The 24,244-nt window shown below is 34.9% G+C and overlaps 1 protein-coding gene across 1 annotated transcript; it reads right to left on the bottom strand.

The window, feature by feature from the left end:
• Positions 1–217: 217 nt before the first annotated feature.
• LOC123541761 (cell death abnormality protein 1-like) lies at positions 218–21,652 on the bottom strand. The gene is made up of 13 exons (XM_045327350.2): positions 21,132–21,652; positions 20,819–20,975; positions 20,397–20,557; positions 19,677–19,844; positions 18,282–18,438; positions 16,942–17,105; positions 13,629–15,062; positions 13,074–13,203; positions 11,613–11,641; positions 7,456–7,533; positions 6,712–6,767; positions 2,310–2,338; positions 218–1,069 (listed from the first exon to the last, which is right to left on the bottom strand). Exons 1-11 carry the CDS (start codon positions 21,409–21,411, stop codon positions 6,733–6,735), a joined length of 2,793 nt encoding a protein of 930 aa, XP_045183285.2. The 5' UTR covers positions 21,412–21,652; the 3' UTR covers positions 218–1,069; positions 2,310–2,338; positions 6,712–6,732.
• Positions 21,653–24,244: the final 2,592 nt, after the last annotated feature.

Genomic DNA, 24,244 nt, shown 5'->3' with positions numbered 1-24,244 from the left:
GCTACTAGTTGGGTCTAAAACTAAATTGGCCGGGAAATGATTGTTTGTCTATAGTGCATGTAAGAACGTTTACTAAATGACATTGTCTTACTGTAACAATGATAATGTCGAGATTCTCCGGTGGTATTATAAACAAATAACTATATTCTATTTTGTTACACGCCTACGTCAGAGACATACCAGAATCAATCGGGAATACAGATAATATAATCTCAACGACTGCTAACAAACATCTTTTATTGTGAAGATATAGAAATTAACCATAATGCGATACATGTACTGTACATGAACAAGCTATTTAAAACAATTAATACAGTGTTTTTTTTTCGGCGTTCTATCATAAAAAAGAAATTTTGCTCGGTGAAGAACATCATAAATTGTGATTGTAGTGTTATATTATTGTATGCTAATAAATGTTAGTATACTTCAAAACAGATTAAATGCAATAAACATAACAATATGTATATTGCGTTTTTAGTAAAAAGATTTATGAAATTATGACTAATTAAATGGCAAATGGCATACTTTCTTTGATTGTGAAAATGCGAAAAAGTAAATGTAAAAGCCAGTAACCCAAACACCAAAATACAAAAGGTTGAAACTTAACAGGTCGCTCAACACGGCAAAAATTAAAAAGTTGCAGGCTCCGTTTAACTGAGTCTGTTCATAGACTGTAGTCGAAATGCATACGACAGTCAACGCCCTCTAGTTCCAACAACACATATATTATATTTAGCAACGTTTGGTCTATCACAGATAATTCTACCTGTTCTAGCATAATATATTTATACGACACTTTCATATTCATTGCGAATTTAGAGCATCATTTTAATCAAATGATTAGAAAGTTTGAATAAAACTTGACATTCACTATTCTTTACACATATGATCAAACTGTTATCGGCTAATGAACACGAAAATGACATATACTTTCAATCATTGTGAGTGACGACACATAATATTCTCTAGCTGGAGCTGGTACTATCAATTCGGTCGTATACACTTGATTCTCTGTTACTTCCTTTTAACTCTTCATATACTTGGAAGCTTGTATTGACATAGCCAGTATCTGAAAATATGAAGAACATATTGCAAATATATAAACTCAAACTAATGCTAATTCTAGATATTTCATTGTATTCTAAGAAAATAATACATTTAATGAGTACGTCATATGACAAAAGGGCAAGTTACAATTTATTGCTTACAGAATAGTACTGAATAAAATGGTACTAGTGTCTGATGGTATATTTGCCGAGGCCTGAATTGATTTAATATCATCATAAGAAGCATCTGTTAACTCATGTGCGTGTTCTGTAGTTTACAAACAGAGAAAGCTTGGATATAAAAAACAAGATGACTTGAATACTGTAAAAGCAGGCATTTTGGGAGGTTTGATTTTCACCGTATTCATCTCACGAAAACTAGTCATCCCGACATTAACCATGTGTAAATTGTAAATCAAGAAACCTGTTCTCCGCAAGTAACTGCCATCGTCCCCACATGAATCAGAGGTGGAGGACTTTACTTTTAGTTTATACCTCATACTTTTAGGTCGATTGTAAAGAAAGTTCTACAACTTATATTAATCACATCACTCTCGACACCTCATTCCTGATGAAATCCATCGCAAAGAGGGTATGAGAGTAGATATCAGTTTCTTAATGCCAACCAAAGGAGTTACTGGTACATTTTTCACGTCTTTGGTATCACGCGGCCAGGGATGGAACCCATGATGGAACCCATGATCTCCCGCACTCAAAGCGGACACTCTAACACTAGGCTATTGAGGCGGTCTCTAAACTTTAAGACAAATAGGCCAAACCACATAACTATTTCAGTTAGACCGATAGAATAACTGTTGTGTTTGGAATGTAATTAATCAAAGAATCATTGGCTTCTATGCCCCTTAGCGTTGATAACATGCAAAGCCGTATTGTTACAGTTATAGAGTCGTCAGGGTTTACAGGTTATTAGATGTGTTAGACCATCCATACAATAAATAGCGATTGATATTCGTAACAATCGGTTACAATTGAATTATTCAGGATACAGTATTCAGTCTTGTAAATAGACAACCTTGCACAAATACTTAATATTTCAAATTAACTAATTTTTGACCCGGCTAAATTATGTGATTGTTCAGTACTTACTTGAATATTTCAGGTATAATTATATTGCTGATATTGCAATATACCAATCAAATGTACGTCTGCAGTTTTAATTAGTTAAAAAGAGTACTTCCTACATTAAATTGAATACCAGTTTCAAAGAATAATATACGCAGGCATCTGTAAATATCACCATACCTGAGGTGTGTCTTCTTACGTGCCCATGTCTAGAAAAAGAATATAAACTGCTTATATATCTTCCATGTTTATAAAATTCAAATATATATTTATACCACTAATCAAATATAGAAAGTTTCCAAATTCGACCAGCACGACAAAAAATGAAACGTTGCCGGCTTGGTTTTGTTGAGGTTTTAACGGTTTTGGCAATGCATGCTACCGTTCATGTCCTCTCATTATGAAGCTGATATTAAATCAGACATTGCTATCAGCGGTTCAAATGAAGCTGTAATGAACGGAATATATATCAATATATAATTAAGGACACGTCACGGCTGAGATAGTTTAGCATTATTACAATACACAGTCGGTATTGAAATTGTGTTTCCAATACATGTGCTCATTAGATAAATCCTCAATATCTATGTGAAAATAAGGGATGTGTTTTGTATGATTGCAACACTGTGAGTTGCTCTAATTACTGACAAATGACTGAAACAATAGGAATTCGTACGAGAGATGGATAGACAAAACGACAGCGAGGTAACAGTATATTATTTTATTGTTTTAATATATGAGTTGTAAGCTACAATAAAGAATACCCATTTTATGAAAATCAAACTGGAAGTTAGAAATAACAGAAAAAAATTAATTAGGTCATGAGTCATCATACACCTGTCAAAATTTGTCATTAGTTTTCACGAGCTGTCAAAATTATTTTTATCTCTCTATTCTGCAAATGCATTGTTTTTGAAAGTATCTTGGATGGATATTGTAGTGTGTAATTTATTTTACATTCCACATTAATATTTGTGCTTGAAATTGCTTTGTTGAGCTCTCCGACGTCACATATGAATGTCTATTGTTTTAGTTTATTGTCTGTTCTAAAGGTACCAGATCTAATTATTAAGATATAAGAATTGTTCCTTTCTGGTAGACAAAGGAAGCTATTTAGTTGAATCATAATATAACGGTTTTTGGAAAGAACTGAATATTCTTTGGTTTTTTGTTATTCACCGGAAATTCAAAAAGTGACATCACCTTAATGCTAAACTTATATATAAGATTGATGTGCCATATATGAATACGGCTGATAAGTAATGAGTCTTATAATATAACCTGATAATTGTAGGCATAATGTCATATTGACCTTTATTTCGCTTCGGTCAATGCGTCTCACTGCCTGTGAATATTAGATCATGGCTTAGGGGTCAATAATTGTATAATACGTAATTACTAGTATAATAGGTGGTCTCCTTTGTACGAAAAGAATGTTCAAATTTCATGTGAATGACATATTCGATGAAAATCGTACCATCGGATTAGGAGGAGAGATGTTGTTTGAAGATTTTTTTTTAAATTTTTAGCTTTGGCAGCCCACATGTGCACCCAAGCTAAACCGTTTGAACAACTGTGGTAGAGAACCACCCAAGGAACCTCATGGCCTAGTTTCATCAAAATCCATTCATTGGTTTTGGAGGAGATGGCATTTAAACAAAAATGTTGACGACGAGCGGACGAACGAACGCACAACGGACGACAAACACAGCTTGGTCACAATACCTCATCATGGGCACTTTGTGCTCAGGTGAGCTAAATGTCTATGTAAGACTGTTATCGTAGCTGTATTATTTTTAAATATTTCATAAGGAATACCATCAAAACAACAGACTTTATTTATTCCTGCTATTAATACTGCTTTATCATCCTATAGAATAGAAATATATAGAATATTTTATGCAGCAGAAGTATCATCATGCTGTGTACATATTAAATGAACATTCATTTTACATTTTCTTTAATGTTATAAGTACTATTTCAAAACATGGTTTCTAAGCTGTAGAACCTGGTCAGGATAATTACGTAAAGACCCATCGTCATATGCAATTTCAAAGTGAATGCTTTTAACTTTACTGGAGTGAATACCAGTTTAACCCACAGATTTCCAAAACGTACTATTATTCTGTTCTACTTGGTTTAACATTTCTTCTTGAAGAGCGGCTCAGTATTTTCGTTTGGCACGTTGAACTACAACAGTAAAATCCTTTCTACAAGCAGTGTATTGAGCTTTGAAGCGTTTTTTGTTTGTTTGTTTGTTTGTATTATTATTTTTTTTTTTGCATGAGAAGTAGTACATGTACATTTTAGCCAATGTTTCTCAGTCAAACAGACATTATTCCACATACAGTAATCCTGACAACATTTCAGAAACACTTTTATGAAATAAATTATTTTTGATAATCTTTCTTACAGCTGTATTGACTACATTTGGTTCTGTCAACATAAATTACAAGAACCTACTAATGAATTATTTGACGGAGATTCCTCAGCCATGGGCAATTCAAATTATGACACATACAACAAATAAGTACGTTTATACAATTGTAAGTCAGAATAAAGTCACTGTCAAAAATATAAATAAACTTAAAATATATAAATACATAGTTTTCATCTTATGAAATACAAACATTTTTTCATTTACAGGCATTCACTTGGAAACGTTTCGCGGGGAAATTAGTTTGCTTACCGAGATAGAACAAAAGGCCACATTTTAAATAAAATAGAAAAATATTCAGATATCAGTCTAACAGTTTTCCAGTATATGTATTGGGACAAGTACGAGTAGTACATATATATGTAAACAAATAATTTTCTGAAAAGATGACACTCGGAGCAGTTTCACATAGAGCCCACGATATACAGGGATGATGAATTCTCATAGACAGAATCTGAAAAACATGAGAAAAAAATAGTGTCTAAACTGACCGTGACAACTAATCAGAACGTAAGTTAAATTTATTCTCTGTATTCAACATGACTGTGACTAAAACGAAACACCTGGAGTGCCTGTGATAAATTACAGACTCCAGTTTGAACCGAATTCAAACGATTTGGTTGATGTGTATAGAGATACAGTCGTAGTACCTGTTATGGACTGTTGACTGCTCCTCAACCAACATCATCAGCATGGAGTCCGCCGTCATCGGCTGTTTCGGCCCTAAAATCCATGAACACTCTCGTGGCGGGTGGGCCCACAGTGGTGATCAGTCACTGCGCGTTGGTTGATTGCTTCCAGCTCTTCTCCTCCCGTCTCAGGCACAACCAGCTAGATGCACGTTCAGCAGATTGGCTAAGTCTCTGGATGGCCTTCCGTCCCTCTCTGCCAGTAGTTCCAACTGCTATCAGTCGGCATACGGACTCTGCACAAAACCCTCTCACGCCTACTTCAACGGGGAACAGCCAAATACGCCAACCTTGTTGCCTGCAAAGGTTCAGAAGCTCTGTGTACTTTGCCTTCTTCCTCTCATAGGCCTCCTCGCATCTTGTCTCCGAAGGTACTGTAAGCTCTATGATGATGAGCTTCTTCCCCGACTTGGACCACAGGACGATATCTGGTCTCAAAGTCGTCTGGACGATATCTGGGAATACAAGTCTCTTTCCGAGGGCAACTTCCATGTTCCATCCGGTAGTGCCGTCTAGGATTGATGCTTGCTGTGGATTGTCTCTCTTCGCAGATTCACCCGGCTTGACAAATGCGATATGACTTTGATGGGGATTACTTCTGCGTTCCTTCTTTCTCTCTCCATCCAGTCAGTCAGCCAACTCCCCGAGGACCGAGTCATGTCTCCATCTGTATCTTCCCTGTGTCAGAGATGTTGAGCAGGATGAAATTACATGCTCTAGTGTACCTGGTCTGTCACATAGGCTGCAATTAGGGTCAGCTGTGAGTCCCCATCGACAGAGGTTCGCTGGTGATGGCAGGAGATCATAGACAGACCTGAGGAGAAACGGTAGTCTCAGTGGTTCGTACTTCCAGATGTCTCCCCAGGTCAACTTCCTGTCTGTGGTGTTCCACGTGGTCCATGTTCCCTGTGATCCCATTTCCACCGCTCTCGCTCCCCTTACCTCTGACTGGATCATGGCTCGCCTCTCTTTCTGGTCTGACCTGCTCCACAGTACTGTCTTGGTGGCACCAATATCTTGACGTCCGACAGCCGTCATCCCGACAATGACTTTGTGCCTGAGTGTGCTCTCTGCCTGGCTCACAGTCTCTGCTGCTGATAATTTCCTGCCAGTACGAGTTACAATCCCTGCTTCACGGATAAGTTCATCCGGAGAATCTCTCAAAGTAAGCACCAGTCTTGTCTTTATCTTTAATATGGTAATCCTAAGCCTAACTTTTAGTCTATATGTTACACATGATATTATAATTTAATTGCGTGCGGACATGCAATAATTTGAGTATTTTTGCCGTGCGCACTGATTGATAATCACTTTCGGACATGCGCAGAAGACCACGGCATGTCTACAGTAAGGAACAACGATACATTAGGTAACAAATATGCAGAACGTGTTACGCATGTCATAGTTATCTGATGACATAACATAATGCTGACGTATTGAGTAAATCGGTACCTACTGTCGCTACTATATTCGGCTTTTAGCATTTCCGTCCGGAAACTTCACCATGGCGTTCTGTAATTTACAAGTACAGAAAGCTGAGATATCAGAAATATTGAATGACTTGTCAACAACTCTTGAATATTATTATTAATTGTATAAAAATAACGAATTTCATATTTGTTAACTGTTTCAATTACAATAAGTATAGTAAGTTTTAATCCACTTATTTATAAGTAAAATACATGTATATTACACCGTGATTAAACGCATAAAAGACACTCTCTTTTAACTATTATTAATGAAGCATTTGAATAGGCATAATCTGAAAACATTAAATCTAAATTAACTGCGACATCAGAACCCAAGTTGACTTTATTCATATTCAAAAACTTTTTTTCTGTATTCTTAGTAATTAATCGTATATGAGTCCAGTATATACTGAATTCAAGCGATTTGACTGATAAGTATCTTTTAATGTATATATTTTGTAACCATGACAATCCTAACCCTAACCTTAAGTCAGTATGTTAAACATATAATACAGTCATTTCGTGTGGGCATGCAAAAATTTGAATATTTTATCGTGTGCTCTGATTGATAATCACTTCCAGACATGAGCTGAAGGCCGCTTCAGGTCTGCAGTTGGCCACAGTGCATTAGGTACTACATGCACAGAACGAGTAACGCACGTCATAGTTAAGCATATTGTAGGTATTTGTTTACAAAACATTATGCTGAATAGTACTGAATAAACTGGTACCTATCGTTGATGTTATATTCGGCATAGCATCAAGTTTTACATTCTGCTGTTTCACATCTTGCAACTCGTATGTCTGTTCTGTAATTTACAAGTACAGAAAGCTGAGATATCAGAAATATCCAATGGCTTTTAAATAACTCTTGAATAGCCCTGTGGTTGGTAATGTGGCGCAGATACGATTTTATAACAAGGGTGCAGAATGTCACAATATACGCCCGTCACAGCAAATTTGTTTACACTAGCACCTGTATTTGCAAATGGAATTTTAATTTTCTAGTTGTTTACAAAGTTGTTTTTTTTTAGAAATTATTGTAATTCTTTTATTTTTCTAAGTCCACAAAAAAAATCCTTACCAGGTAGAGATACCTTAAAATACACCCAAAATTTGAAAGTAACATCAATGTTGTACCACAGAAAAGTGGTCTTGGTTTTTCCCTACGGTCAATTATAAAAAAGTTACAATGTAAGTTATTTATAGTAACAACTAAGGGAAGTTAATCTTTAAAGAGAAAAAAAAAATCGAAAAAAAAAAATTTACAAGTCCACACAAAAATCCTTACCAGGTAGAGATAGCTCAAAAAACACCTCAGAATTGGATGTAACATGCATGTTGTACTACAGAAAAGTGGTCTCGATTTTTCCCTACGACTTGTAATGAAAAAGTTACAATATAAGCTATTTATAGTAACAGCAAAGGGAAGTAATTCAAAAGAAGGGACCAGTGCATGACACTCCGTCTCATGATGGTGTACAATTGTGCCAAGTTACATCAAAATCCCTCCATGCATGAAGAAGAAATGCTCCGGACAAAGTCATTCTTTTATCTGACCTTTGACCTTTAAGTGTGACCTTGACCTTAGACCGAGGGACCTGGTTCTTGCGCATGACACTCCGTCTCATGCTTGTGAACATTTGTGCCAAGTTGTATCAAAATCCCTCAATGCATGAAGAAGATATGCTCCGGACAAAGTTTTCATTCTTGTATCCTTTGACCTCTAAGTGTGACCTTGACCTTACACCTAGGAACCTGGTTCTTGCGCATGACACTCCCTCTCATTATGGTGAACAACTGTGCCAAGCTACATCAAAATCATTCCATGCATAAAGAAGATATGCTCCGGACAAAGTCATTCTTGAATTTTTCATTCTTGTATCCTTTGACCTCTAAGTGTGACCTTGACCTTAGACCTAGGGACCTGGTTTTTGCGCATGACACTCCGTCTCATGATGATGAACAATTGTGCCAACTTTCATCAAATTCCCTCCATACATGAAGAAGATATGCTCCGGACAAAGTCATTCTTGAATTTGATCTTTGACCTCTAAGTGTGACCTTGACCTTAGACCTAGGGACCTGGTTCTTGCGCATGACACTCCGTCTCATAATGGTGAACAACTGTGCCAAGTTTCATCAAAATCCCTCCATGCATGTAGAAGATATGCTCCGGACAAGGTCTGTGGACGCCGCCCGCCCGCCCGCCAGGGGCGTTCCCATAATACGTCCCGTTTTTCAAACGGGCGTATAAAAATATAAAAACGCCTATTTTTTTCTCTAAAATGTGAATTCATTATAACAAGATAACAAGAGGGCCATGATGGCTCTATACATCACTCCACAGATTTTGCCTACTGACCTAGTTTTTGACCCCACATGACCAAGAGTTGAACTTGACCTAAACATTATCCAGACAAACATTCTGACTAAAATTCATAAAGACTTGGTTACAACTGTGGCCTCTAGAGTGTTCACAAGCTTTTCCTTTGATTTGACCGGAGACCTAGTTTTTGACCCCACATGACCCAACTTCAAACTTGACCTACAGATTATCAAAACAAACATTCTGACAAATTCTCATGAGTTTCAAACTTAAATTGTGGTCTCTAGTGTGTTGAAAAGATTTTCCTTAGATTTAGCCTAGTGACCTAGTTTTTGACCTCACATAACCCAGATTCAAACTTGACCTAGAAATGATTAAGACAAACATTCTGACCCATTATCATAAAGATTGAGTCATAAATGTGGCCTTAGACGCCGCATGACCCAGATTCAAACTTTACCTAGAAATCGTCAAGCTAAAGTTTCATAAATATTAGATTACAACTGTGGCCTCTAGAATGTTTATAAACTGTTCCATTTATTTGACAAGGTGACCTAGTTTTAAATCCCACATGACCCAGTTTCAACCTAGACCTAGAAATCATCAAGACTAACATTCTGACCAAGTTTCATAAAGATTGGGTCACAAATGTGGTCTCTAGTGTTCACAAGCTATCCTTTGATCTGACCTACTGACCTAGTTTTTAAGCCAACATAACCCAGATTCAAACTTGACCTTGACATTGTCAATACTAACATTCTGGTGCAGTTTCATGAAGATTGGATTATAAAAGTGGTCTCTAGAATGTTCACAAATCTATTCTTTTGAACTAATCTACTGACCTAGTTTTTAAACCCACATAACCCAGTTTCGAATTTGACTTAGACATAAACTGTTCCATTTATTTGACAAGGTGACCTAGTTTTAAATCCCACATGACCCAGTTTCAACCTAGACCTAGAAATCATCAATACTAACATTCTGACCAAGTTTCATAAAGATTAGTTTACAAATGTGGTCTCTAGAGTGTTCACAAGCTTTTCATTTGATCTGACCTACTGACCTAGTTCTTTACTCCACATAATCCAGTTTCAAACTTGACCTAGGGATCATCAAGACTAACATCCTGCACATGTTTCATAAAGATTGTGTTACAAATGTGATCTCTATAGTGTTCACAAGCTTTTCATTTTATCTGACCTACTGGCCTAGTTTGTAACTCAACATGACTCAGATTCAAACTTGACCTAGAAATCCTCAATACTGACATTCTGATCAAGTTTCATAAAGACTGGGTCACAAATGTGATCTCCAGAATGAGCTATTCCTTTCATCCGATTTACTGACCTAGTTTTTGAACCCGCATGACCAAGTTTCGAACTTGACCAAGAGATTATCAGGACAAACGTTCTGATCAAGTTTCATAAAGATTAGGTCACAAATGTAGTCTCTAGAGTGTTCACAAGCTTTTTCTAACCTACTGATCTAGTTTTTACTCCACATAACCCACTAGAGATTATCAAGACTAACATTCTGATCAAGTTTCTTAAAAGTTGGGTCACAATCGTGGCCTCAAGAGTGTTCACTGACCGGTCAAAATAGCTCACCTTGAGCACTTTGTGCTCTGGTGAGCTAAAAACAAACAACACTAAATCTATCATACTGATTTTCAAGCAAATGTGATTTTGAATATTACTTGTTTTCCCCTCTATAACAACACAGCCCTTTCTCCGCGCTCTCTGTTACATTGCCGGTAATATAAAGCACATGGACGTAGTTGTGTGCACTGTGTAATTTAAGTCATATAAAATAGTTTTAGCTACTGACACGTACGTCATAGATATTTGTAAGTGTTTCTAGTACGGATCAGTAGTACAAGAGTGATCTCAATTGATAAATATATTTAAGTCTAAAATAATGCAACATGGCGTCTAAAATTACACAATAAAACAACATGAAAATAATATCCTAACATTAGTTCGTATGCTTAATATTTGCAGAATGAAGTTTATCAGATTTTTAATTTTTGCCTGAAGACATGGATCCTGTAAAGTATTCAACGTTCAAAATATAATAATTCCAATCTACCCAAACCAATTTGCGCCGCATAATACAGTGGTATGTAGGCTTTCGTTGTAGTGGAACATATGATTGATGTTGTTCAAAAGTCTAAAGATGTGCTTAGTGTAAAAATCTATTGCCGACCATTCGTTTACCTCGCTGTTTTGTACCTCCCTAGACGTGTTTTTATTCAGCAAATTAACACAAAAGAGTATTTTACATGTATCTTCAATGGCGACGTCATCTGCGCCATATTACCGACCGCGACATATTGCCGGCGTTTGTGATATAATGATCAATTGTATAAAAATGACAAATTTCATATATGTTAACTTTTTCAATTACATGATACATTTGTAAACTTAATTTGTAAGTAAAGTCATACTCCATCAGGATTAAATGCATAAAAGGTGAAAAACATCAATGATTGTTTTAAGGAAATGAAAATTGAATACGAAAGCAATATTCATGGAGGCTTCTTAAAAAATATCATCATACCTGGCATGTTTCTGCTTAGGTGTCCACGTCTGCAAAAGATAATATTTTGTAAATATATCTATGCTAACAACATATATTTCCAAGACATATTTGCAAAACTATCAAATATAATAAAAATCTCTACATTATAGTTGATATTGTGCACTAAAGGCTGTCTAAATGGGCGATTGATATGGTAACTTCCGTTGAAAGGTTTATCGACAATGTGCATGAAATACTGCTGATTTTTATATGACATATAGATAAAAGCTACCTCATTTGTCTAGTGCAAGATCGGTGAAGCGAAACAAAATATATATCATATTTCAAGTGTTTTGGAGTTTTCATTAATATACCGTATAGACTAAATTTTGTCTCATTGATATTTACGACAATCCTTTACAAAAACAACTCTTCTCCTACGGAGATGAAAATGAAATAGATCTTCCTCGTCATCGTCAATGATCTCTCATAACTGTTATCTCCATCATCACATCATTATCATTCTTTTCTGTGAAATATTGGAATGTACCAGTGAAATTGATATTTTCACTGTTTGAAATTATCATTTTTATTTTTCACTGGTACGGAACTACACTTAAATTGAAAGAATATGAATTATAAGTAATTAGACATTTTTTGCAAAATACCCTCCAATAAAGATATAGATAAAACATAAACATATAGAAATACGTTCCACCATGTGAAATATAAAAGAAATATTGATTTTTTCAATATAGATATCGTGACGTCATGGCACTAAGATGAAAAAACGTAATGCTCATGACTTTGCTAGGGTAAAATAAGCATCATTTGATTAAACAACTAAAATCATGAAATATAAAGATAATGTGTTTGTTTTTAATGTAAGATCGAAAGATATTTCACTCGTGAACACCAAAGTTTATATTGCTTGGTGTTCAGTCAGTGACATGTATTTCAATTGTACGCTTGGACAAACATATTCTGTATTTCTTTATATGATACCGACAAAAAAATCATACATTAGCATTATTATATAAAATGTAAAGGTCTTGTTTATTATCGTGTCACCCCTACTGAAAGGGACAGCCAATTTGGCTTATGAGACACATTTTAGTGCGTACCAATTACCTCCCAACTCCTACCACTATGCCAGGCGCCAGGCGGATAGAAGTCGGTAACCATTCATTTAACTAGCTCGCGGCTCACGAACCGGCCATTTCGGAACGAGTCCCATGACAAACATCCCCCGGACGAACGATCCCCATGAGGCTCGAACCTTCGACCTCCCGATCCCGAGGCGGACGCCTTAACCACTGGGCCACGGTGACCGGTATATATCATGTGTCATGTAATAAAACAGATACTGAGTAATATGCCGAAGAATATAATCTGACATTTATATTTCGCCTCGGTGAACGAGTCTCTTGGGTTGTGAATATCAGAACATATTCTATGGCTCAACAGTCAATAACTGCATATAAGATAAACGTCACTGACCTTAGGCATCGTCTTAATATAATGACTATTCCGACAGCAATAAGAGTAACTGCCACAGACCCAACCCCAACTCCAATGAATGCACCAACATTCGTAGAATCTGCCGAATAGGATATGTCCCCTGAGGTAGCTGGAATATATATATATTTGTCTTAATTGGAAAGACGTGTAGAAAACACCAACAAATTTTAATGTAAAGAAAATGACTTTAAAATCTTAACTGAAAGTACAAATATACATTTAATATGTAGTAATATGGTGATGTTTTGATATTTATTTGACTTGTTACACAGACAAAATATCTGTCATTGAGCAAGATACGAACATTAATAGTGAATGCATGTGTAAATCACAAGGTCAACAAATACACATAAACCATGTTTGATGCAAAATTGATAAGTGATACATAAACCATGTGAGAAATAAAAATGTTTGACATAAAGTTACGGACAGCAAGAAATCATACGTAAAGTGAATGATGGTATTCCTTCAAATCAGAATACAAGACACTATTTGCTATGTAAAGTTAAAATGATAAAAAGTGTTCATATTTACATATTTGTGTGCATCCTTCTCCTTCAAAACCGTCAATGCAGCCGAATTTACATCCACCGTTATCTCTTAAACAGACAATATTTATGCAGTTTTCACTGCAACGGTCTTGACACATGTCGCCATAATATCCGTTTTGACAGTCTTTTACACAACTTCCATTCGTATGAAAACACCTTCTACCTTCACCGTCTGGTAAACATGTAGATGCACACCTCATGTTACATTGCTCACCGTAATAGTTAATTATACAGCCATCATTACACACACCTGATGTCTTATTACAAGTTTCATGCGCACAATATTTTGAACAATCATGTTCACAGTCAATTCCATATAACCCGTCGACACACTTATCGCATTTAATTCCCATGAACCCATCCTTGCAACTATAACAATCTCCATTATCTTTACAATTGATATTGCTGCAACCAGACGGGCATGCAATGTTACAATCAATTCCATATTTACCATCGATACATTGATCGCATTTACTTCCCGCAAACTCATCCTTGCAACTATAACAATCTCCATTATCTTTACAATTGATATTGCTGCAACGAGACGGGCATGCAATGTTACAATCAATTCCATATTTACCATCGACACATTGATCGCATTTATTTCCCGTGAATCCACCCTTGCAACTATAACAATCTCCATTATCTTTACAACTGATATTGCTGCAACGAGACGGGCATGCAATGTTACAATCAATTCCATATTTACCATCGACACATTGATCGCATTTACTTCCCGTGAACCCATCCTTGCAACTATAACAATCTCCATTATCTTTACAATTGATATTGCTGCAACCAGAAGGGCATGCAATGTTACAATCAGTTCCATATTTACCATCGACACATTGGTCACATTTATTTCCCGTGAACCCATCCTTGCAACTATAACAATCTCCATTATCTTTACAATTGATATTGCTACAACCAGACGGGCATGCAATGTTACAATTAGTTCCATATTTACCATCGACACATTGATCGCATTTACTTCCCATGAACCCATCCTTGCAACTATAACAATTTCCATTATTTTTGCAAGTGCCATTACTGCATCCAAATTGACATGGAATGTTACAATTAGTTCCATATTTACCATACTCACACTGAGTACACATGTTTCCAATAAACCCAGGCTTGCAACTATAACAGTTGCCCTTAATGTTACATGAATTATTTGCGCAACCTACGGAACAGTTTATGTCACATGCATTACCGTATTTGCCATTAACACATTGATTGCATTTATTGCCTTGAAAATTAAATAAACATGTGCAAAACCCACTACTTATGTCACATTGATGATTTTGGCATCCAAGACCACAATCGTGTTGACAGAATGATCCATACTTTCCAGATGGGCAGGCAGTGCAGTTGTTGTACCATGTACACGCTTTACATGCTGGATTACAGCTTTCTGTAAATAATTGTGAAATCTTTATATTTCATCTATACATCTGGTGCACGTGTTACATGATGTAGATGAGTGGCAGTTATCTTGGCATTCATTCAATATCATAGAAGAAACATATTTATTATTTGGCATTCGGACAATACGTAACATCTTGTGTGCTTCCATTGGTTAATTCGTTTTGTCCTTCATTAGTCAAAATTACGTTTGCCAAATAATGCAACAATATTTTCAGCCGAAGCCAAAGCTATTAATTTAGCTCTAAATTATATATCAAAAATAGTGAAGAAAAAATTATTATCTTTTCCGACTCGCTTTCTGGTTTACAGTCAATTCATAACCGAAATATTGAAAATCCATTCATTCAAACTATTCTTCTCAAGGTTCATGAACTATCTTTAAAAAATCTATATTATATTTTGTTGGATTCCCAGTCATGCTGGTATGGAAACGAGGATGCTGATATTGCAGCAAAGAAATCCCTTTCATTATCACAATCTAATTTGAAATTACCACATACCGATTTTAGGCCTAATATAAACAAATACATTTTATCTGAATGAAATTGTCATGAAACAATGCTTCATTTAATAAATTTCATGATATCAAACCTACTCTAGAGGAATAGCACCAAGAGATCAGATCTCTTCGCAGGCCGAAAGTTGTTCTTTCTCGCTGTCGAATAGGTCATACCCGTTTTACTCATTCTTATATATTGATTAAAGATCAACCCGAATGTGTACAATTTCAAACACCGCCAACTATTAAACATATTTTAATCGACTGTTTGGACTTTGCTACACAGCGCAGTGCATATTATGACGTTCAATTTTTGACAGAGTTATTTGAAAGCGTTTCAGTCGGAAATTTTTATCGTTTTTAAAGCAGATAAGAATTTATCAAAAATCTAACATATAATATTTTTATTTTCATCTTTTGCAATATTATCATGTTTGCGGCTGATATTTAACACAGTCATAGTGTTGTCCCAGAAAACGTGAACTGTGTTTATTATTTCGAAAATAAAGCACGAATGAAATAACCATTCAACCGGTGTTATTTCAATGTATACTCTGTAGGATTATAAAGTTTAAAGTTAAGTATCTGTCATATTCCGAGTATTTCTTTAAAAAAAAACACACGTCAGTCAGTGTTAGTCGGCGCACACTCAGTTTTCATCCTACAAAAAGAAGCGGCTTCCTTTTCAAATTTATGTAACTTTCCCTAAATAAATTGTCACAGATTAAAATTTATATCCTCATTAATGGTAACGTGTGGCTCATAATTATGTTGCGAGTCAAGTCATTGGCGTCACTTACGTTAAAATAGTTACGTGTGCCGACTAGCACTGACTGCCGTCCATTATTCAAATAATATGAGAGGTGTTTAATTTTAAACTTTATAGTCCTGTCGAGTATACATTGAAATACCATCAGTTAAAATGATTATTTCATGCTTCGCTTTTTATAGAAATAACAAAAAAAATGTCTACGATTTTCTGGGACAACCCTCGTACGTATATACATTTTTACATAATTGATTTTAGATATGCTTTACATTTTTACTTTTACATGGATGATTTTAGATATACTTTACATTATGCAGTGTGCTTTACATTTTTACATGGATGTTTTTCGGTATGTTTTACATTTTGGCATATATGTTTATGCTTTACATTTAGCATTGGCAATGTGGCTTCTTTTCTGCGATATATGATCATTTTGTGACGATTCGCCGTAAAACCCAACTCATTCACTCACTCCGTCGGATCGTGAATTATAGTTAGCAATTGAATATAGGTAAATATTCGTACGAATAAATAACAAGGTAAGTGTATATATCAATGTATTTTTTTCGCAATACAGCAAGGCAAGTTAATACAAACCTGTGCAAAAAACAGAAACGTCGTCGCCATGGTCACAGTCGTCATATGTAATATAGGTGCAGTTGTTAATATGTGATGCGTCTTCCTCACAGCTCAGATCGTCCACAAATATTGGCCCTGTGCCTTGTCCATAATGGGCGCCGGTATAATACGTTACTGCTCGACTTTCAACAGAAATATTAATGTCAGTGGTTGTTGATATTGAGTTTCAATTGCTTTTTTTAAGGGAATTCCTATAGTTTTTTTATGCGCATCTTTCTGCGCAGCCGACACTTTCTATGGAAAACCAAACTGAAGTCAACATATGTTGAAACATGTTACAGACAATCTTAAATATGAGGAATCTTGAATGAAATAACATTTTTAAGTTTTATCAGTAATCAAATGTTGATACTGGTTTATGTTGTATTGACAAGTATCATGCCTGACAGGTATCTTGCTATTTTTGTGGTTGTGTTTTCACATCGCATTTTAGTACAAAGACAGTGTTGTTCATATAATGTAAGATAATTGACTTAGTACTGATGAGACAATATCACCTTTCGGATTATTTAGTATCCAATTATAGAAAGAATTAAGAATTTTTAAAACTTTTTTTAACTTCTAGCAGACACACATGTAATCAATTTGGCCAGGTTGGCGCCATTTTCCATCCGAACAGGTGTTGTATTCTAGTGGTCTTAACATAAAATTTAGCCTGGTGACCCATACATTTTTAGCCATTTTTATGCTCACAATACAATTATCTATATACAAGAAAAACAAGAAAAAAATCTATGAAAGAGTTTTTTCAAAATTATATTCTTCACTACGGGTATTTTTCATTGAAAAAAGTTCACAAAAGTAAATATGAAACAATATTTTTTTTTCATTTGTACCCATTATTGTAAGGATAGAGTATTACAAATATGACTATGATATCAAATAAGTATATAATAAAATCTGTAAAAAGAAAAAAAAACCGTATTGTGCTGTCTTGATGTATATTTTGGTTGGTATTTATAAAAAAGCAGAAAATTATGAAACTGTTGAAAAATCACTGGCAGTTTCAGCAACAGTGGGTGTGTTCAAAACAGTTTCTCACAAAAACAAGCCTGGTGACCTGTTGTTTTTATTTGTTCATTGTTTTCAGCACAAATTTTTCTATCATATATGTGAATTTAAAAAAAAAATTCTATGGAAGGAAAAAACTATAGGAATTCTCTTTAAACAGCATTTTTAAATGTTAGAACGAATTTCAATTTCGTTTGACTAATGTTTAAATTACATAAATCGACTTACATGCGAATAAGTTTGTTGAAAAAACACATAATATTATTTTCAAGCCTTTGCATGCTTACGGGTATCCAAGCATTCTACAGATAGCATTAGCCTCTTCCGTTCCAAAATCATCATCGCATACTGTCCCCCATGTATCCAATGACTTCAGCTCGACCCTTCCATTTGTTGAATTAGAACCATTAACCAATCTTATGTCGGTTATGTCCAACGGGAAACCTGTATCACATGTATAAGAAAAATTTCTTATTCTTAAACTTGTTCACGTTACATGAAATTAACAAAATGAGGATAGAATTAACGTTTTACATTTTTATATTTATATTATAAAAATAATTGTTTTTCATCCTATCATTTTAGAAATTGTACGCTATACCGCTGACAAATACGTATTTCTGATTTAACTTTCATAGAGATCTTTAAACATCCGGGACATATGTTTTCTTAACAATCTGATTAAAGGTGCTGTGTCTATAATATTTGCCCTTTAACTCTGATTCATGTGGGGTAGTTGGCAGCTACTATTACTTGCGGAGAACAGGTTTATGCCGGTTCAGAATCCAGAAACACTGGTTAGGTTGCCCGCCGTTACATGACTGAAAAACTGTTAAAATGTAGTCAAAAACAAAACAAAACAAACAAACAAACATTGGAAGCCTGATGATGGGAAAATATATATCGGATATGCTAGTTCAAACAGGTGAATGAAGTATAGCTATGCAATACAAAATTCCTTACTGTAACGCATCTGATTTTCTCCGCTGCAGTGTAACATAATGTAAGAAACCATTATATAAGGGGAATTAATTCTGAAAAAATATACCAAAAGGATTCTTGTTTGGGTCAATATGACACCTGAGCTTTTATAAAAAATATTTTACAGGCTCGACGGGAAAAGATCAATGTTGACTAGAGACATAAATGTGTCACCTTGACCTTTGCAGTAGGGGTCTAGGTATTTCACTCAGCATGACAAAAATATGTGTCTAGAAATAATTTAATTCCTTTGATTTATGACAGAGTTTAGGACCAGAGAGGACATATGACCTCGGTAAGTGACATTGACTTTTGAGTAAGGGATAAGGGGTTGCAAAAGATAAGTTTTCACACTGGAAAACATTTGTATTAACTATTATCAAAAGCCCTTCATGGATGACAGAGTTTGTTATCATACAGGAAAAACACACCTTCAAGTGTGATCTTGATCTTAAGTTAGGAACCTGGATTTTGCGCGTGACGAATTGTCTTATCCTAGGGTATATTTGTGCCAAGTAATATTAAAACCCTTTCAAGGTTGTTGAGTTAAAGACCTGACAGAAAAAAGCTCTTTCCGCATTTCATTTCTGTGAGTGACATTGACCTTGCAGGTAATTGTCTGGGTTTTGCGCATGATACGATGTAATATGCTAAAATGAAATATTGCATCAAACAAGCGAGTTGAAGACAAATATACGAACGATATTCTTGACATTTTCCTTCTTTGATCCAGGTTTGCGTGTGTTTATCACACGTCAGTTTAAGCTTCCCAATATATGTCCGATAGTACAAACAGTCGGCAAACAACGTAGTGCCATTGTAGGTGAGGTAATCAGCATCCCAGTTAAAGACATCTGATTGTCCACAATCTAGAAAAAATTGATATACTAGAAAAATAGTTTACAGTTTACATATTATATATATATTAAAGTGATCATTCAGAATAATTTATTTTTCATAACTGTTTGAAGTACCCGAACTAATTTACGTCCTACATATATTTTTCATTTTTCAATACAATATGAACCATTATTCAAAACAAGTTAAGCATATGTCAGTTAAAGAAATGTATCTTCCAAAAATATAATCATTTACATTATAGTTATACTCAAAAATTGTTACACCCTCAATCTAAATAAATCACCTTTCTTTACTTTGCCTTCAATGTTTGTTATGATTCGTCTGTAGCCAAATTTAAATGTTATGTTGACTTTTCGCCGTATTTAAATACCGACATCGAAGAGACATGAAATAAACTAATCATGAGAAATATTCAGCTAAAGAAACTACACAAATAATGATTTTTATATAGAATAATATGTTGGTTTTATTATTTTCAGAACTGGCTAAGATATGATACCTCTACCTCCAGGAAATATACAATGTATTATATTCTTGCGAAACCTATTAATTCCACAAACCATTGCAAACAACAGATATGTCTCTCCTGTGACTGCACTCATTCAGGAACAAATATTTGCATCTGCTGAGGGAATAATGATAATCTTTACAAAACAGTTGATCAATGAAAACTGGACCGTTTCCTTCGCCATATTTTGCACCAGTAAAATACTGAGCTGCCCTACAAATGAAAAAAAAGAAAGAAATAGCCAGGTAGTAGCCAAAAGGAAAGCGCATTGAATAACGTTATTTATACATGCATATAATCGCTGAAAAGAATATTATCCTCCAGCTATATAAACATGTATCATATTTTGTGTAGATTTGTATTTATTCAAAAGTGCTTTACATTTTATGTACATTTTCAACAACAAACATATTTTCGTCAAAATAAACCAAATACAATGCAAAGTTTACAATTGTTATGTTTCAAAAATTCTACCTGAGTCCCAGCAAGTCACAAAATAAATCTGCGGCTTGAATATTGAAGTTTTCATCGCAAATAGTTCCCCACGTACCGTTCACGTTGATTTCTGCACGTCCGTCATATGGGCCAGTTCCATTGACTAATCGTGCAGCGGCAATGTTTAAGGTTGGTCCTAAAATGGTCAAATAGACGATATATAAGCCCAAATATAAACGCAGTGAAACATATCTAAACTATGCATTTTAGTAAATTTAATTGTACTGTAAAATAAATATTTATAGTGTCTCTCAGAAGTTATCAAAACTATAAAATAAAATGTAATAATTACCGTAGCACATTACAGAAAAATCTTTATTATGGCCGCAGTTATAGTAGTTATCAACAGCATATGCACAGTCGTTTAATAAAGGGTAGTTAGTACTAGGTATATGGGCAACTGTATATGGGCAATCAAGCCTGTCTACAAAAATTGGTCCACTGCCTTGACCGTAGTATGCTCCGTAGAAATAATCTCTGTATCTGTCGAGAAAAAATACAGAAAAAGTAAAACGACTGACTGCGAGAATACGGCCATGAACTTGATTGTTGTCGATTGTTGTTGTTAACATATAGTCAACATGCGTCAAACTGCAAAAAGAAATGAAGCACTTCAGTAATATATATCATTTAAGATACAATCATTTAATTTAGATATGTACGTCCGGATCAAAATCTTTTCTACAGAGTAGAATCACAATTAACTACGATTTTCAAAACATTCCACGTCCGATATGAAAGCGTTCCACGTCATGATATAGAAAAATATTGCACGATTGCGGTCCATTGAAACCCAATGGAAAATAATTTTAGGTATGTAATAAATAAAAAGACCTTGAAGAGAGTTTGTCTCAGCATTTTATCAATTGTTAATTATAGCGCAAGTTTATGGGTTAATAGTTGTTTGACTTTTGCTATGGTATATAGAATGTGTGAAGCTGGGAACAACAATAAGCTATAGTTATAGCAATGAAAGAACGAAAAAACTCTATTTGTGCTTACTTGTCTTCCAACAATTTATGTATTTTTTCACCTACAAAAATGAAATAAAATAACCCCTTCATTATGTCATTCAATTACTATTATCGTGATAAATGATATTTTGGTGGTTATGACGTCTTTTTCTGACGTCTTTATATTGTTTTTGAAAGGTGTGTTCACGTCTTTTAGGTACGTTTTAAAGACGTCTTTCAGGAGACGTCTTTTTTACTTCTTTTTGGAGAGTCCTTTCCGTCCTTTTAGGTTGTTTTGAAAGGTACAATCACGTCTTTTAGAGACGTCTTTGTTGTGCACTATAATGTCGTTTTTATGAAGGAAAGAATAAAATATCATCTCTTTGAAATGTGAATTACAATTATAATCCAACGGATAAAGATCTTGTATTTTAGGCATTGATTTATTTTTGCATATCTAGTACTTGTTCTCTTCTATATAGCATGTACATAACCAGATGGATATGCGCTGGTTGTAATTGCCTGCCATATGTTCTGGGCTCAAGGCTTATAGAGAAAAATAAACAATTGCGTGATATCCTTCATCTACCCTCCGAACATATGGAAATGAATGCGGTAAAGGTTGTTTCAATCTTCCATTAGCAGGGACAAAATGTCCGCTTTTTTGCGATGCCACTATCATTTTTATAGTATTTTCAGGTCAGGTGTTCGCAGAAATAAATCAAAATTTATTAGGGCAGAAAAAGTAAGTTTATAAAACTGTATTATGGGTTTAATCATACCTATTACCAGGAAAAAGTGTGTAGAGACCTAAAAACAGGAACACAGGAAGCAAAAGACTTTTTTGGAAATAACTTCATCTTTCTCTGTGTCTGGTAATGAAAGCAAAGGCGAAGGTAGTGATTTTGTTTCAGAGGCAGATAATGGCAAATCAAAGAGCTGATTGGCACCTAGGATACCACAGCGCCATTACTGGTTGCAAGGTTGCAGAAATTTGGACTTGATATGGTAATACGTATTTGTTTTATATTGTCATTTGACTATTTGAAAATATTACTAAGTATAAACAAAAATGATATGGCCAAACACATTTTACAAAAAATATCACACTTTTCATATAAGTTTTCTTGCATGAATTTCAAAGATACTAATAATACAAAACATAGTAATAACATGATATTTTTTTCTGATGCAGATCAGTAAAAACACCTGCAAAGAAACAGGATTGAACGAAGAATGTAAAGAGGTGTGTTAGAGAAATATAAGAAACGAAATATTAGAATGGCGTGCCAAACTTCGAGTCTGGGATATACATGATATATTAGCAATACAGCAGATGAGAATGACTATAGTCCATTTATAATGTTGTTTTCAATATTTAGTATTTATAAATATAATCGACCTATTCAACATTCATAAAGCTTTATATCTTAAAACATGATTATGAAATTGTTGTCAAAATATTTGTAATGTATAATTACATAGTTACATGGCTACACCTTATATTTCTCGTGAACTTTTACAGGTAGAACATTTAATACATTCAATGAAATATAGTCTTTATATCAATATTCAAATGTTACTTCAATATCGGATAAAAGAACTAACGGAAGTAACGTTTAAATTATAATATATTTATTTTTCTATAGTATTTAAAAACTTAGACCAAATTGAAATAATTAAATGTATGAAATAATATAATATCCTTTCAGTTATCATGTATCTGGAGAAAACCTAGATACAACTCTGATTGCGTTTGATTTGAAAGACAGTGCAACACGAATGTATATGATTATTTCCATGAGTTGAGCGAAGGAGGGTTACCCAGAAAAGATGTTTCATTAACGCACGTTTTTTACCACTCCACATGACAGAACTAAATTAAATGACATTAGGAAAATAGAAAAAGTGGAAACCCCACAGGTCGCTCAACACAACAAAAATGAAAATGTTGCAGGCTCGGTTTGATTGAGCCTGTTCATGGACGGTAGTGGAAATGCATGCTACCGTCCACGCCCTCTAGCCCCGGGTTGAGCAGAACTCAACATTTATACATGCTAAAAGTACAAAAAGCAATTTAGAGACATCCGCAGATGTATTCAAACGACGATGAACATGGAACCTTCAATGATACACGTGTTGAGGCGTGTAATTCCATGAAGAGCGGCGTATGGTCCCCAGATAAAATAAAGGGTTTGCCCCAAACGAGGAAACAATGGGCAGAACTAAACAAACTGGAATTTAGGAAGGGGATCTGGGGTTATGGAGCCTGCGTATCACAGGAACTGTCAAAAGACAAAATTAAAAAGCAGGCACCATATCCAAGGGGTGATTAAACAATACCCAAGGCTTTGAAAGCGGGAGTATTGGAACCACCCAGGCCGAAATGGTCATGTTGAGAAACTAAACAGTACCAATAACACGAAATAAAAGTCGTGCTGTTCGATCTAAG

The sequence above is a fragment of the Mercenaria mercenaria genome, chromosome 19 (genome assembly GCF_021730395.1).
Source record: "Mercenaria mercenaria strain notata chromosome 19, MADL_Memer_1, whole genome shotgun sequence".
In the NCBI taxonomy this organism is placed as follows: domain Eukaryota; kingdom Metazoa; phylum Mollusca; class Bivalvia; order Venerida; family Veneridae; genus Mercenaria; species Mercenaria mercenaria.
This window is presented reverse-complemented; position numbering and strand designations above follow the sequence as displayed.